Below are 18236 nucleotides of genomic sequence, written 5' to 3' on the forward strand. Positions count from 1 at the left end.
GAAGCCACGGCGGGCAGGGAGGGTCTCGGAAGATGCTGCCCGGCTTACCTATATGCCGCAGCTCCGGGCCATCTACAGGGAGCTGCTGCAGGACAGGGAGCCGGGGGTGGACGGGTGCTGCCGCTGGGAGTTCGGGCCCTCTGGCTCCCGGCATGCGGTGTCAGCAGGGGGGTGCGGTGGCATCAGTGTGCTGCAGCCCCGGGTCAACTCCAGCGGCTGCAGCAAGAGGGACTGTTAACCCCTGGTGTGCTGGGGGCAGGAGGCGGTGGTAGTGCCCCGCTGCTTCCAGGTGATGGGGGGGGGGGGCTGGGGAGGGAGAGAAGCCCCAGGTGCTGGGGGGGGGGACGACCTGTGTGCAGGCTGGGAGCATGGGATAGCCAGCTTCCAGCGCGGAGAAAGGAGCCCCTGCAGCCAAGATGGCTTTAATTGGGCTGCAGGATTAAGGGAGCCCAGTGCTGAGCACTGGACACAGTGTAAAACAAATATATGGTAAATGTACTTAAAATGTGCTGTGTGGCTTTTGGAGCCTGTGCAGTGCACAGGCTCAGTGTGTACAATGTAACACACGTGTGCTTTAAATGTATTTAAAGGAAAAGTGCACTTACTGTAACTGCTGTGTCCCAGGGGGATCCAGAATCCTGTGTGGGCTGCTGGGTTCCCCCCAGTCTTTACCCCAAACACGGAATGCTTTCCCAGACAGCCTCCAAGCTGGGAGCTGCAGGGAAGGTAGCAGGGAACATCAGCTTTCTAACAAGCTGAGTGATTCCCTGGAGCTCCATGGGGCTCTCCTTCAGCGGGCAGGAGACCCGGACAGGGGATCAGGGCTGCCCATCTCTGGAGCTCACATCTGGGCTAGAGTTGTTCAGCTGGTCCCCTGGCAGGCTCCTGGAAGTATGTTTTGGAGGGAAACCTTCCCCCTAGCCAGACAGACCGGCACCTGGGTGGTACCTGGCCCCCCAGGTGGGCTGTGGCGCAGAGGAGTAATCACTCCCCTCTGTCCATAGGGGTGAATCCAGAGTGTGCATGTGCCCAGCACATGCATGTCTCTGGCACCTAAGCTGATTGGTTGAAGACCACACGGTGGGCCTACCCCCTGTGATAATGTGTATTGGAGTAGCATAAAAAAGGGGCTGCTGCCCTGTGTAGAATTGTACTTCTGCCTGACTTCAATGCTGTAACATCTGTATGCTGTGCCTCCTATGGATAGGAGAGGGCTGTTTTAAGAGCTTATATTTGAGCAAATAATCCATCTATTGCCTCAAGATGACCACTTTCATCTTGCGACCAACAGAATTACTGCAATAATTCCATTCTCCAGCTGTTCAGGGTACAAGGGTCCAGCATCCTCCCAGTTCCTCTCTGCCAGCTACCGATGCAGAGGTCTGGTCCGTGACCAGTGGGGAACCAACTGATGCCAGTCGGGGGGGGGGGATGTGTGTAAGCAGCGTGTCGACGCACACACTCCTGCAGGTAGTACTCAGGTGCCAGCGTTTGGGCCTGGGGAGGTATCCGTGGTCCCAGATGCCACATAGTAGGAGTCTGGTGGTTGCAGCGATATCACCGCACACTGCGTAGTGGGCGTAGTCAGTATCAGGCGGTTACTGATGGTAACAGGGAATCCCCTATTGGCCAGGTCCCGAGAGACCAGGAACCGCTATCTGTGGACCCGAAGGGCGTAGCCAGAGTGTAAGGGCAGGCGTCCGGTCACACCAGGTTGCTAGGCAACCGCCGGGTGACATGGCCTGAGTATTCACAGAGTCCCCTGGCCGGGCGGAAGTGATGCAATCCAGCCGGGCGGACGTGACATTCCCAGAGTTGGCACTGCCGGGCGGAAGTCCCCGGGCCACCCTGCTCAGGGCACCGGGACTCTGCTGCGGCGGTGCCACAGCAGCTCTACTGACAATCTGTACTGGGAATGAATGACTGATCCACAGAGTGCCTTACTGTAATGATACTGGTTTGACTGGGAATGTATGACTGATCCGCAGAGTGCCTTACAATAATGATACTGGTCTATACTGGGAATGTATGACTGATCCACAGAGTGCCTTACTATAATAATACTGGTCTGGACTGGGATTACTTGACAGATCCACAGAGAACCTTACTTACTTACTAATATGGGACCCGATATTTGGGTTTAAAGAGCTTCCTATACAATTTTAAAATCGCGTCGAATCGCATGCCATTACAATGGCATGCGATGCGACGTGATGACACCCGATTTCATATTGTGCAGCCACCCTGATGGCTGATTACTATGTAAAATGCACCCAAACACCCGATTTTTAATAGTGCACCCATCCTGATGGGTAATTATTATGTCAAAAGCCCTCCCATCGTTAACGCCACCCCACTATCAACGCCAACCCGAAGCGTGGCGAGTGCAGCGAGCCCGCAAGGGGCGGCGGTACGCGTCCTCCGATCTTTTCATACCCCCACTATCCACATCGTCGTGGAGTTGACTTTAGATAGTGTGGCGAGCCTGAAGCGTCGCGAGCGGACGCTGAATACATGTGAAGTAATAAGTGTCCCCTCGCGGGGCTCGCTGCGCTCGCCACACTTCGGGCTCGGTGGCTCGCTGCGCTCACTACACTATATAAAATCAACTCCACACTGACGTGTATAGTGCGGGTATGAAAAGGTCGGAGGACACGTACCGCCACCCCTCGCGGGCTCGCTGCGCTCGCCACGCTTCGGGTTGGCATTGATAGTGGGGTGGCGTTAAGAATGGGGGGGCATTTGACATAATAATTGCCCATCAGGGTGGGTGTACAATTAAAAATCGGGTGTTTGGGTGCATTTAACATAGTAATCAGCCATCAGGGTGGCTGTACAATAAAAAATTGGGTCAGATCGCATCGCATGCGATCTGGTCGCATGCGATGCGACACGATCTGATAGACCCGATTACATAAGATTAAAATCGGTGGCGCCGTGCTAGGAAACAAGTACCTACTGGTCTGTTCTGTGGATGTAGACTGATCCACAGAATGCCTTACTACAATGATAGTCTACTGGGACTGTATGACTGGTTCACATAGTGCCTTATTGTAATGGTACTGGTCTGTACTGGGATTGTATGACTGATCCACAGAGTATCTTACTAAAATGATACTGGTCTTGGACTGTATGACTGATCCAAAGAATGCCTTACTGGTCTTTACTGTGAATGCATGACTAGGGTGGCCAATCCCGGGATCGGGAATATCCAGAGATTTGGCCTAAAAAACACCGGGATTTGAATCCCGGGATTGGACCTTCCAATCCTGGGATTCCGGGATTAGATGCGCATGCGCATATCTGATGCCGGGCAGCGCCTGAGCGAGTGCTCAGATGCTGCCCAGGAGTTCCCGATCCCCGGCCTGAAGTCTGAAGCGGGTATTGGCAGTCCCACCTGCACAGCGTGACTTCTGACCGTCACTGGGATTGTGTGACTGATCCACATAGTGCCTTACTGCAATGATACTGGTCAGTACTGGGACTGTATGACTGATCCACAGAGTGCCTTACTACAATGACACTGGCCTATACTCGAACTGTATGACTGATCCACAGAGTGCCTTAATGTTATGATACTGCTCTGTACTGTGCATGCATTACTGATCCATAGAGTCCCTTACTGCAATGATACTGGTCTGTCCTGGGACTGTATGACAGATCCACCGTTTGCCTTACTGTTAGGATACTGGTATGTACTGGGACTTTATACAGTAACTGATCCACAGAGTGCCTTACTGTAATGATGCTGGTCTGTACTGGGAATGTATGACTGATCCGGTGTGCCTTATTACAATGATACTGGTTTGTACTGGGACTGTATAACTGATCCACAGAGTGCCTTGCTGCAATGATACTGGTCAGTACTGGGACTGTATGATTAATCCACAGAGTGCCTTACTGCAATGATTCTGGTCTATATTGGGACTGTATGACTGATCCATGGAGTGCCTTACCTCAATGATACTGGTCTGTATGACTGATCCACAGAGTGCCTTACTGTAATGATACTGGTCTGTACTGTGAATGCATTACTGATCCATAGAGTCCCTTACTGCAATGATACTGGTCTGTCCTAGGACTGTATGACTGATCCACAGATTGCCTTACTGTTATGATTCTGGTCTGTACTGGGACTTTATACAGTAACTAATCCACAGATTGCCTTACTATAATGATACTGGTCTATACTGGGATTGTGTGACTGATCCACAGAGTGCCTTACTGCAATGATACTGGTCAGTACTGGGACTGTATGACTGATCCACAGAGTGCCTTACTACAATGATACTGGCCTATACTGGAACTGTATGACTGATCCACAGAGTTCCTTAATGTAATGATACTGCTCTGTACTGTGAATGCATTACTGATCCATAGAGTCCCTTACTGCAATGATACTGGTCTGTCCTGGGACTGTATGACTGATCCACAGATTGCCTTACTGTTAGGATACTGGTAAGTACTGGGACTTTATACAGTAACTGATCCACAGAGTGCCTTACTGTAATGATGCTGGTCTGTACTGGGAATGTATGACTGATCCAGTGTGCCTTATTACAATGATACTGGTTTGTACTGGGACTGTATGACTGATCCACAGAGTGCCTTACTGTAATGATACTGGTCTGTACTGGGAATGTATGACTAATCCACAGAGTCCCTTACTGCAATGATACTGGTCAGTACTGGGACTGTATGACTAATCCACAGAGTGCCTTACTGCAATGATTCTGGTCTATATTGGGACTGTATTACTGATCCATGGAGTGCCTTACCTCAATGATACTGGTCTGTATGACTGATCCACAGTGTGCCTTACTACAATGATACTGGCCTATACTGGGACTGTATGACTGATCCACAGAGTGCCTTAATGTAATGAAACTGCTCTGTACTGTGAATGCATTACTGATCCATAGAGTCCCTTACTGCAATGATACTGGTCTGTCCTGGGACTGTTTAACTGATCCACAGATTGCCTTACTGTTATGATACTGGTATGTACTGGGACTTTATACAGTAACTGATCCACAGAGTGCCTTACTGTAATGATGCTGGTCTGTACTGGGAATGTATGACTGATCCAGTGTGCCTTATTACAATGATACTGGTGGTTTGTACTGGGACTGTATAACTGATCCACAGAGTGCCTTACTGTTATGATACTGGTCTGTACTGGGATTGTATGACTGATCCACAAAGTGCCTTTATGATACTGTTATGACTCATGTGTGAACCCTAAGCCCTAACCGCTTTTTAGAAAGGTCATGACAGACCCTACACTGACCCTGTTAAATTCCCCAGAGATGACTGACACTTGCTATGCTATGTTTCACCTTTAATAGCCATGTCGGAGGGGCGATTTATGTCCACCCCAACTCCAGTGCCACCAGGTCTTACATTAGACAAGGTGCCAGAAATCTCTGGAGAAGAACAAGAGGAGAAACTAACTAAAGGTAACCTAACCAAGGTAAATAATAGCAAGAAGTAATGGCACCACTGCCACAAACAAGAAAGAAAGTAATTTAGTTGCAAAAGTGATTCATTCACAACACATAGGCAACCCAGTCGCACAAGTAGGAAACGAAAGCAACCTAGTTGCATACACCTTAAATATATCTCCACACAAAAGCATGATATAACAACACACGAAATGCATAATATAACACCACACGAAAAGAACAATGAGATAATGCCCAAACGGGACTCACGGGTATACCCAGATAAACAGACTGGAACTGATGAAGGGGACAAACTGAGAACAAGACCAGACACTGGCCAGTATTCAATGAGAAATTTTCTCCGTGCATGGCGAGAGATTTTTTCTCTCGCCATGCACTCTCCGTGTTCCGGAGCCTCCTGCTCCCCCTATTCAACGTGTTAAAGACTCGCCGCCACTCGCGGCGAGTCTTAACCCCTGCAGCGGACGAGCGTCCGCGGCAGGGAGCTGTCAGGGAGCCGGGGGACGTAGCAGCCAAGAGAGATTAAAGTCTCTCTTGGCTGCTGCAGGGGATATGGGGAGGGGAGCAGGGCTCCCCTGGACCCAGGCAGCACAGGCTGCCCCCCCTATAGCCAGCGGGGGACCCAGTATTCACTGTACCCGAACGTGCATCGGGTGCAGTGAATATATGAATATCTAATGAGCGGCTCGAGCGCTCCGGCCCCCTGCTGGCTGCACTGTGTAAAAAAAAAAAAAAAAAAAATGTAAAAAAATATTTTTTTTAAAATTAAATATATATTCATGTGCTATAGGCACATGAATAAAAATAACATGGCCCTTCACAGAAAAAAAAACCTGATTTTTTGACACCAAAATTAAAAAAAACACCCTTTTAGTTTAAAAGTTCACATTCCTGCTCTCCATCAAAAGATGGAGAATTTCTACACGGAGAGAGACGGCGAGAATCACTTAGAAAGACGGAGAATATTTCACATTGAATAGGGTGGCTCGCCTTTGGAGAAAAAAAACCTCTCTCCACCGCGTGAAAAGCACAAACTCTCCAGAAATCACAGCGAATTTTTCTCATTGAATACTGGCCACTGTCAGAATCCACACTGGAACAGGCAAGAGGCCAGTGATCTAGCGAACAAGAAGCTGGAAGCTGCCTGCATGAACAGGGTAACCGGCCTAGGACATAGGACACAGGCAAGGACACAGGATCCTGATGGAAGCTGTAAACTAGAAGCTATAACTGGCATCAGGGTATGGGTCTGCTGTTAGTATCATGGGAGCAAGAACCAATCAGAATTGCTGGAGAGGAACAAGCCTCCTGAAGCACAGATTCCCTGCAGGTGAGCTGCAAGGACCTAAGGAGATGAGCTAATTATGCAACAGTCTTGTGCACAGAGCAATACCCATACAAGAACATGAGAGCCCTGGAATGTTCACAGAAATACAACATATAAATATAACACAGGAATGAGCCACAGCGGTGGATCATAACAGATACTATGATGTCTGTACTGGAATTAAATGACTGATCCACAGAGTGCCTTACTATAATGATACTGGGATTGTGTGACTGATACACAGAGTGCCTTACTGCAATGATACTGGCCTATACTGGGACTGTATGACTAATCCACATAGTGCCTTAATGTAATGATACTGGTCTGTACTGGGATTGATACTGGTCTGTACTGGGATTGTGTGACTGATCTACAGAGTGCCTTACTGCATTGATATTGGTCTGTACTGGGATTGTATTACCGACCCACAGAGTGCCTACTGTAATGATATTGGTCTGTACTGGGATTGTGTGACTGATCCACAGAGTACCTTGCTGCAATGATATTGGTCTGTACTGGGATTGTATGACTGATCCACAGAGTACCTTGCTGCAATGATATTGGTCTGTACTGAGACTGTATGACTGATCCACAGAGTGCCTTACTACAATGATAGTGGTCTGTACTGGGAATGTATGACTGATCCACAGAGTGCCTTACTACATTGATACTGGTCTGTACTGGGACTGTATGACTGATCCACAGAGTGCCTTACAACAATGATATTGGTCTATACTGGCATTGTGTGACTGATACACAAAGTCCCTTACTGCAATGATACTGGTCCACAAAGTGCATTACTGAAATGATACTGGTCTGTACTGGGATTTTGTGACTGATCCACAAAGTGCCTTAAAGAGATGATAATGGTCAGTACTGGGACTGTATAACTCAACCGCAGAGTTCATTAATATAATGATACTGGTCTGTACTGGTATTGCATGACTAATCCACAAAGTGCGTTACTGTAATGACACTGGTCTGTACAGGATTGTGTGACTGATACATAGAGTGCATTACTGGAATGATACTGGTTTGGCTGGAAATATATAACCAATCCACAAAGTGCCATACTGCAATGATACTGGTCTGTACTGAAATTGTATGACTGATCCACAGAGGCAGTGCCTTAATGTGATGATACTGGTCTGTACTGGGATTGAGTGACTGATCCATAGGGGTGCCGGACGGGGTCCCGACAGTCGGGATCCCGACAGGCATTTACCCGACGTCGGGATCCCAACTGTCAAAACACAGATAGCCGGGTTCCCGACGGCCACCTGCTATTTTGCCTTGTGGGGGTCCACGACCCCCATAGAGGGAGAATAGAGTAGGTGGCTCGCATCGTGTAGCGAACCACCGTGCCCGCAGCGTGGTGAGTGCAGCACGGGGCTTAGTTGGGCTCACCATGCTGTCTGGGTCCGGCCAGTCGGGAACCCGACGTTGGGCTAATGACTGTCGGGATCCCGACTGTCGGACCCTGTACCACACCCGATCCATAGAGTGCCTTATTTCAATGTTACTGGTCTGTATTGGGACTGTATGACTCATCAACAGAGTGCCTTCTGCAATGATACTGGTCTGTACTGGGAATGTATGACTGATCCACTGAGTGCCTTATTGTAATGATACTGGTCTGTACTGGGAATGTATGACTGATCCACATAGTGCCTTATTGTAATGATACTGGTCTGTACTGGGACTGTATGACTCATCAACAGAGTGCCTTCTGCAATGATACTGGTCTGTACTGGGAATGTATGACTGATCCACAGAGTGCCTTACTGTAATGATACTGGTCTGTACTGGGATTGTATGACTCATCAACAGAGTGCCTTCTGCAATGATACTGGTCTGTACTGGGAATGTATGACTGATCCACTGAGTGCCTTATTGTAATGATACTGGTCTGTACTGGGAATGTATGACTGATCCACAGAGTGCCTTACTGTAATAATACTGGTTTATACTGGACATGTATGACTGATCCACAGAGTGCCTTATTGTAATGATACTGGTCTGTACTGGGACTGTATGACTCATCAACAGAGTGCCTTCTGCAATGATACTGGTCTGTACTGGGAATGTATGACTGAACCACTGAGTGCCTTATTGTAATGATACTGGTCTGTACTGGGAATGTATGACTGATCCACATAGTGCCTTATTGTAATGATACTGGTCTGTACTGGGACTGTATGACTCATCAACAAAGTGCCTTCTGCAATGATACTGGTCTGTACTGGGAATGTATGACTGATCCACAGAGTGCCTTACTGTAATGATACTGGTCTGTACTGGGATTGTATGACTCATCAACAGAGTGCCTTCTGCAATGATACTGGTCTGTACTGGGAATGTATGACTGATCCACATAGTGCCTTATTGTAATGATACTGGTCTGTACTGGGACTGTATGACTCATCAACAGAGTGCCTTCTGCAATGATACTGGTCTGTACTGGGAATGTATGACTGATCCACTGAGTGCCTTATTGTAATGATACTGGTCTGTACTGGGAATGTATGACTGATCCACATAGTGCCTTATTGTAATGATACTGGTCTGTACTGGGACTGTATGACTCATCAACAGAGTGCCTTCTGCAATGATACTGGTCTGTACTGGGAATGTATGACTGATCCATAGAGTGCCTTACTGTAATGATACTGGTCTGTACTGGGATTGTATGACTCATCAACAGAGTGCCTTCTGCAATGATACTGGTCTGTACTGGGAATGTATGACTGATCCACATAGTGCCTTATTGTAATGATACTGGTCTGTACTGGGACTGTATGACTCATCAACAGAGTGCCTTCTGCAATGATACTGGTCTGTACTGGGAATGTATGACTGATCCACTGAGTGCCTTATTGTAATGATACTGGTCTGTACTGGGAATGTATGACTGATCCACATAGTGCCTTATTGTAATGATACTGGTCTGTACTGGGACTGTATGACTCATCAACAGAGTGCCTTCTGCAATGATCCTGGTCTGTACTGGGAATGTATGACTGATCCACAGAGTGCCTTACTGTAATGATACTGGTCTGTACTGGGAATGTATGACTGATCCACATAGTGCCTTATTGTAATGATACTGGTCTGTACTGGGACTGTATGACTGATCAACAGATTGCCTTCTGCAATGATACTGGTCTGTACTGGGAATGTATGACTGATCCACAGAGTGCCTTATTGTAATGATACTGGTCTGTACTGGGACTGTATGACTCATCAACAGAGTGCCTTCTGCAATGATACTGGTCTGTACTGGGAATGTATGACTGATCCACTGAGTGCCTTATTGTAATGATACTGGTCTGTACTGGGAATGTATGACTGATCCACATAGTGCCTTATTGTAATGATACTGGTCTGTACTGGGACTGTATGACTCATCAACAGAGTGCCTTCTGCAATGATACTGGTCTGTACTGGGAATGTATGACTGATCCACAGAGTGCCTTACTGTAATGATACTGGTCTGTACTGGGATTGTATGACTCATCAACAGAGTGCCTTCTGCAATGATACTGGTCTGTACTGGGAATGTATGACTGATCCACATAGTGCCTTATTGTAATGATACTGGTCTGTACTGGGAATGTATGACTGATCCACAGAGTGCCTTATTGTAATGATACTGGTCTGTACTGGGACTGTATGACTCATCAACAGAGTGCCTTCTGCAATGATACTGGTCTGTACTGGGAATGTATGACTGATCCACTGAGTGCCTTATTGTAATGATACTGGTCTGTACTGGGAATGTATGACTGATCCACATAGTGCCTTATTGTAATGATACTGGTCTGTACTGGGACTGTATGACTCATCAACAGAGTGCCTTCTGCAATGATACTGGTCTGTACTGGGAATGTATGACTGATCCACAGAGTGCCTTACTGTAATGATACTGGTCTGTACTGGGAATGTATGACTGATCCACAGAGTGCCTTATTGTAATGATACTGGTCTGTACTGGGACTGTATGACTGATCAACAGATTGCCTTCTGCAATGATACTGGTCTGTACTGGGAATGTATGACTGATCCACAGAGTGCCTTATTGTAATGATACTGGTCTGTACTGGGAATGTATGACTGATCCACAGAGTGCCTTATTGTAATGATACTGGTCTGTACTGGGACTGTATGACTGATCAACAGATTGCCTTCTGCAATGATACTGGTCTGTACTGGGAATGTATGACTGATCCACAGAGTGCCTTATTGTAATGATACTGGTCTGTACTGGGACTGTATGACTGATCAACAGAGTGCCTTACTGTAATGATACTTGTTTATACTGGACATGTATGACTGATGCACAGAGTGCCTTACTGTCATGATACTGGTCTGTAATGGGATTGTATGATGGATCCCCAGAGTGCCTTATTGCAATGTTTCTGGTCTATACTGGGACTGTATGACTGATCCACAGGGTACCTTACTGTAATGATACTGGTTTACACTGGACATGTATGACTGATCTACAGAGTGCCTTACTGTAATGATACTGGTCTGTACTGGGGTTATATTACTGATCTGCAGATTGCCTCATTGTAATGTTAGTTACTGGTCTGTGTTGGGACTTGGTTTGACTGATCCACAGAGTGCCTCATTTTACTGTTACTGGTCTGTACTGGGATCATTTGACTGATGCACAGAGTGCCTTACTGTCATGATACTGGTCTGTAATGGGATTGTATGATGGATCCCCAGAGTGCCTTATTGCAATGTTTCTGGTCTATACTGGGACTGTATGACTGATCCACAGGGTGCCTTACTGTAATGATACTGGTCTGTACTGGGGTTATATTACTGATCTGCAGATTGCCTCATTGTAATGTTAGTTACTGGTCTGTGTTGGGACTGTTTGACTGATCCACAGAGTGCCTCATTTTACTGTTACTGGTCTGTACTGGGATCATATGACTGATGCACAGAGTGCCTTAGTGTAATGACTTGTAATGGTATTATTCTGTGCTGGCATTGATGCTGGTCTTTAATGGGATTCCACAGATTGCTTTTTTGTATCTATACTGGTCTGCACAGGAATTATATGACCGCACCACAGAGCTATGTATTGGACTGGTACTGTCCAGAACACAGAATATAGGACTCATCAGTAGAATGGCTTATTATGGTATTATTCTATGCTGGCACTGATATTGGCCTGTACTGGGATTGTATGATCTGTACTGGCCTGCCCAGGGACTATAACACTGAACACCATTGTACAGTACCTTACTGCACTGATAGTCCATAATGGTAAGTTTTGGGCTCACCGATGTTCTTTTCTGTGCTCTCCATTATGTCTTATTTTTTTTTTTTTCATTCGGTTGATTAAAACAGAATTATGACCAGGGAGGATACTCCCGATTGTGCCCCGGAGGAGAACCAGCATCCCCTTGAGTTCCAAAGTCCCATCCTAGAGAAACGGAAAAGGCCAGTGGTTCACCCCTCAGCCCCGGCTCCGCTTCCTAAGGATTATGGTAAAACCATGTGAAACACAAGAAAATTGACATTCCGCCTGCTGTGAATCACGCTGACAGCTACGTCAGATATCGATTGTTTCTCTGTGACAGCTATTAATCCCGTTTCTTTCTCTCCTACCCTCCTATCCCCACTGCAGCGTTCACATTCTTTGACCCCAATGACCCTGCGTGCCAGGAAATCTTATTTGATCCCCAAACTAGCGTTCCGGAACTGTTTGCAATCATCAGACAATGGGTTCCACAAGTCCAGCACAAGATCGATGTTATCGGCAGCGAGGTATGTTCTGTGCGATCATTGGCTAAGGTTGGGTGTGGAGAAAGCCCTCTCTTAATTAGCAGTAGTTAGTACATTGAGCTTCACACTGTATGTACAGGGACAGGCAGGATGGTGCTCCTGGCTCATAATGGGGCGTGCTCCCTTAGTTGCGCCATATTCTAAAATGGACAGGGAGCTAAATTTGAATCTCCTGCCCAAGGACAGGGCTTTTGCAGATGCTGATGGCAGTGATGTTGGCTTCTCTTGTGCAGAGGGCATAGGAAGTGGGACGTCCCATATGTGCGCCGGTCTCAGAACGCCAAAGGCGTTCTCATAGCAGGAATCAGTCAGAATTGCAGCGAATTAGATGAACAAATGGTTCAGAACCTGGAATTGTGGAGTGTGTAGGGAATTATGGGCCGCATCTTTGGTTACAGTGGATCTGAGAAGATATGCTAGAGCCAGAGGAGCCGTCTTACGTAAAGAGACGTCCACTGGTGACTTCTCAGATTCGGCGTTTGCTTCCAGTGCAGCATTGGTTGTACATTGGGAATATTGGTCTCTCCATCAGTCCTGTGACCAACCCTATGGTTGCTTAGAATGACCGCCTTCCCTGAGATGCCGGGGCTGGAAGCACTGCACCGTGGACTGACATAGGGGTGTATTTTGGTCCAGGGAGGTATGAAAATTGTTTCAAATTAACTGGAACAATGTTGAGACAGTGCTGTAGTTTGGGGATGGAGTAAATATGGACTAATGTTAGTATATATTGTATTTGTAGCTTGGTAACAGATAGGAGCTTGGTAAAACTTACACTATTAACACCATCTAATGGAAAGGGGCCTACAAAGGCTTTAAGTATTGGGTATCTTTGGTGGGACCCAGGACCCATATGTTTGGGGTCTGGGTAGAAATATGATGTATGTTTTTAACGTTACTTCAGTCTCCAAACCCGGTGCACCATCAGACTTTTTTCCCCACTCAGTATGTGCCTCCGATAAGCAGAAGTAAAACATCTACAATTGACAACGTGGTGTTGCTAGGTTACTGCGACATTTGTACATCGGAGGGCCTGATTCAGAGTTAATTGCAAGAGGAGCAAAATCTTTCACGGATGGGCAAAATCATGGGCCTGATTCAGACCTAGGGACAAATGTAATAGGGTGTGAGAATCACATAGTGAGAGATTTTTCAATTTTTTTTAAAGTGGCAATCAATTACATGGCAAAATCAACCTGGTTTTTCAGTGTAAATGATTGCCGCTTTAAAAAGAATGAAAAGACTCTCCCAAAATCTCTCACTTTCTGATTCTCACGCCTGATCACTGCTGGGTGGTTTTGCAGCGCCCTGCAATCAGCTAGCCATCGCCCATACAGAAATATACTGAGGTTCTCCTTATGCAAAAACAAGGTAATTAAGTTGTACTTTACAGATCACCTTGGACCTTATTCTGGTTCACTCTCAGATGCAAATTCTCAGATGGACAAAACCATGTGCGCTGCAGGTGGGGCAGATGTAACATGTGCAGGGAGAATTAGATTTGGGTGAATTATTTTGTTTCTGTGCAGGGAAAATACTGACTGCTTTATTTCTACACTGCAATATAGATCTCACTTTGAAAAAAAAAAACGCCCAAATCTAATTCTCTTTGCCCATGTTATATCTGCCCCACCTGCAGTGCACATGGTTTTGTCCATTTGAGAAAGAATTTGCCTCTGAGAGTGAAGAAGAACAAGGCCCCTTATGAGGTTAACACATAATCTCTATGCTTACATCAATCTTACAGAAAATGTACTTAATTTATGTCCATAAAGGTATCTTTGGGCACCCAGGACACCTCCTGTGTTCAATTATTCCATATTCATCAAGTGCTTACATACAGTATGTACTTACTTACATGGATTTGCTGAGTATCCTCCTATAAAGGTTTCTTTTCAGTGTGGTTTCCTCAATGGTAAAGAAACATCACTACCACACGTTGTGGACAACTCAGATAATTATAGTATGCTGTAAGCAGGTATTTGCTGCGTCTGTGACGCAACTAAGATGCAAAGTTTAAAAATAAATATGGTATTCTATTCCTCCCGGAGTATCTACGGTAGCGCCACATGGCATAAAGAAGCCCAATATGTGAGGACATATCTGGAGAAGGATGTGGATAAGGCCTGTACATTTTGACTTTATAAAGATATTAGTTGATGCTGATACAACTGTATATCGGAGTTCATATGTTAGCATAACATATACAGTATATGAGCTATTAGATAAACGGGTACTTAGTCTGCTGAAGACCTGGTGGGATTATTATCCTAGTGACCTCCATTTCTCTGACAGATCTTGAACAGGGGCGGTCACGTGAATGACAGGGATGGACTTACAGATATGACCCTTTTACACTACGCGTGCAAAGCTGGAGCACATGGTGTGGGTAATGTATCAGCCATCTGTGTACTCTGTGCTCTAGGGCCTGAGTTTGCTGGAGGTGGGGGATGCCGGACGATCCCAGGTGTTTTTGTTAAAGCGGCAATCACTTCCAAGCCAAAACCATGCCATGTAAATGAGTGACGCTTTAAAAAAAAAAAAAAAAAAATCTGAGATCGTCCAACAATCCCTCCAGCAAACCCAGACCCTAGTACATATGCCCCACAGTATGTAATGTATGAGTAGATTGGGTTCCGGATGATCGGTCAACCGTTAATAGATCGACCCATGTGGTCGTCATGCCTTAGATCGACAGATAGGAAAGGTTGACATGGTCAAAAGGTTGACATGTAAAAGTTCCACAGGGGTTAAGGTTTACAAGCGCTAATGGTCAGCTGGACAATAGTCGACCTATACATATGTTTTTGTTTGTTTCATTTATTTCACCTTTGTCATCATTTACCATCCATGGTCTACAATTGGTAACGGTGTGCGGTTGTTAGGTCGACAGTCATTACGTTGACCGCTATTGGTTGACACATGAAAAAGGTCAACATACATTAGGTCAGCATGGGTTTTTCGGTACTCTTTACCTAGAAGGGCGCCCATCGCGGCCATCGCATGCACTAAAAAATCGCATGCGATGCGACCAACGCAATGCCCGCGATTTCCCATAGGGAACAATGTTAAATGTCCCAATTGACCCGATTTTCCTGTTCAATGTCCCAATTGACCCGATTTTCCATTGGAAACAATGTTAAATGGCCCACAGAGCCCAAATAGGCACCCTGAAGTGTGAAATGGCCCCCACAATTGTTAACGCCACCCCACGATCAACGTCAACCCGAAGCGTGGCGAGCGCAGCGAGCCCGCGAGGGGCGCCGGTACGCGTCCTACGACCTTTTCATACCCCCACTATCCACGTCGGCGTGGAGTTGAGAATAGAAAGTGTGGCGAGCGCAGCGAGCCACCGAGCCTGAAGCGTGGCGAGCGCAGCGAGCCCCGCGAGGGGACGCGAACACCTTCACAGGTATACGCGTCCCCTTGCGGGCTTCACAGCTGTCCGCGTCCCCTCGCGGGGCTCACTGCGCTTGCCACGCTTCGGGCACGGTGGCTCGCTGCGCTCGCCACACTTTCTATTCTCAACTCCACGCCGACGTGGATAGTGGGGGTATGAAAAGGTCGTAGGACGCGTACAGCCGCCCCTCGCGGGCTCGCTGCGCTCGCCACGCTTCGGGTTGACGTTGATCGTGGGGTGGCGTTAACAATTGTGGGGGCCATTTCACACTTCAGGGTGCCTATTTGGGCTCTGTGGGCCATTTAACATTGTTTCCTATGGAAAATCGGGTCAATTGGGACATTGAACAGGAAAATCGGGTCAATTGGGACATTTAACATTGTTCCCTATGGGAAATCGTGGTCATCGCGTCGGTCGCATCGCATGCAATTTTTTGGTCGCATGCGATGCGACCGACGCGATTTTTTTTTCCTAACGATGCCCATGATAAAAATCGTGGGCGCCCTTCTAGGTAAAGAGTACCGGTTTTTCATGTTTTTTTTTTTTTTTAAAGGACTTGTTCATACTTTACCATCGCAGCGGACATGGATGGGGAATATAATAGAGTGCCGAGCGCAGTGAAGCACTATGCCCAAAGCATGGCAAGTGCACTTATACGGTGTCCACGTCGATCTACGTCATCATAGACACAAAAACATGTAAACATGTTTTTTGACACATTCCCCAAAAACGGGACGTTCCCGCGCTTAGTGGGACAGTTGGGAGGTATGCCTTTTGGCATGTCTACCTTTTTCATGTCAACCCATTGACCCTGTCAACCTTTTTTCCAGTCGACTTACTGCATGTTGGCCTTATGACGTCAACCTATAGATGGGTGACCTATTTCTGGTTATCCTAATGATCCACAACCAGTATATTTTTCCCTATCCGCATGAGCAAAGCCTGCTGTTACAGTATATAACATGGCATTCTGTGATATATTGGGGGACAAAGATTGGAGAAAGTGTCCGTACCAGCCAATCAGCTTCTGCCATTTTACAGGAAGTGCTTGAAATATGAGAGTTACAGTAGGGGATGACTGGTTGGTAAATCTCTCCTATTGGGCCAGATGTATCAAGCTTCAAAAAATGATACAATGGAGAGTTATAAACAGCCAGACAATCAGCTCCTAACTGTCATGCTACAGGCTGGGTTTGAAATATGACAGGTAGGAGCTGATTGGTTGGTTGTTTATCACTCTCCACTTTATCACTTCTTGGAGCTTGATACATCTGCAGCCAAGAACCAAGCAAGTTTAGAGAATTTTTTTTTTTTTTAATAATTGGATACGAAAACATTGAAAGTTTTTAGAGCACCGTGCGATGTGTGCTCCCGCGGGCATCACATTGCACAGTACAAAAAATATGTGCTGCACATACTTTTGTACTGCCCTCGCATTGCATGCAAAACGTATGCCTTGCGATGCGATCCAGACCATAACGGGTGCGATCATCGCATTGTGTATGGGCACCTTAAGTTTCATTTGTTCAGGTGGCGCATGGTCCCTCACACTGCTGTAATCTCTGCACTCAGGGGACCCTGCGGCTGCCGTCCGTCTGACCAATCAGCTTCTCCTACTGGGGGCAGATGTTACTCTGCGCAGCCGCTGGACCAACATGAACGCCCTGCACTACGCGGCCTATTTTGATGTCCCCGAACTTTTACGCATCTTACTCAAAGCATCAAAACCTAAAGGTGAGAAAATGGTGCAGGTAATTTACAGTATCCATTATAATGGGAAGGCGCCTACAGATGCAGGAGAAATAATTGGGAGCAGTATAATTTTACTGATATTCGTAGAGGAGGGAGCAGGGCTGTTATATGGGATGCTGCAAGGACTTATACTACCAAGATGCTAAATATGATAGATGGGGGAGCGTGTAAGGACTTACAATTAGATGCAGAGAGTAATTACATCTTACCCCTATATTTTCTCTTCTTTTTAGTGCTAAATTCCACCTGCGGTGATTTCAACCATGGTACAGCTCTGCACATTGCTGCCTCTAATCTCTGTCTGGGATCTGTGAAATGTCTGCTGGAACATGGAGCCAATCCGTCCGTCAGGGTGAGACACCTCTGACTGTCTCCTCTTCTGCTACCGTAAACCAGATCCGGATTAAGCCTTCGGGGGACCCGGGGCACTTTAGAAAGGGAGGCCCCCTCCTACCTACTTGTCATTACTGGCCGCAAACTCCATGGG

General features: G+C 46.6%; 1 protein-coding gene across 5 annotated transcripts in view; it reads left to right on the forward strand.

Annotated features, from left to right (window-relative positions):
- Positions 1 to 18236, forward strand: part of CLIP3 (CAP-Gly domain containing linker protein 3) — a 70634-nt gene that overhangs the window by 37883 nt on the left and 14515 nt on the right. For 4 of the 5 annotated variants that reach the window (XM_083159903.1, XM_083159902.1, XM_083159904.1 and 1 more), the window contains 5 exons: positions 12160 to 12299; positions 12440 to 12579; positions 14893 to 14986; positions 17570 to 17731; positions 17983 to 18101. In XM_083159903.1, coding sequence (XP_083016029.1) covers positions 12164 to 12299; positions 12440 to 12579; positions 14893 to 14986; positions 17570 to 17731; positions 17983 to 18101 — 651 coding nt within the window. In that variant the 5' untranslated portion in view covers positions 12160 to 12163. The remainder of the gene's footprint in view (positions 1 to 12159; positions 12300 to 12439; positions 12580 to 14892; positions 14987 to 17569; positions 17732 to 17982; positions 18102 to 18236) is intronic. The other variant, XM_083159906.1, reaches the window with a different exon arrangement.

Source organism: Crinia signifera, chromosome 9, assembly GCF_055691185.1.
Source record: "Crinia signifera chromosome 9, ASM5569118v1, whole genome shotgun sequence".
Taxonomy (NCBI): Eukaryota; Metazoa; Chordata; class Amphibia; order Anura; family Myobatrachidae; genus Crinia; species Crinia signifera.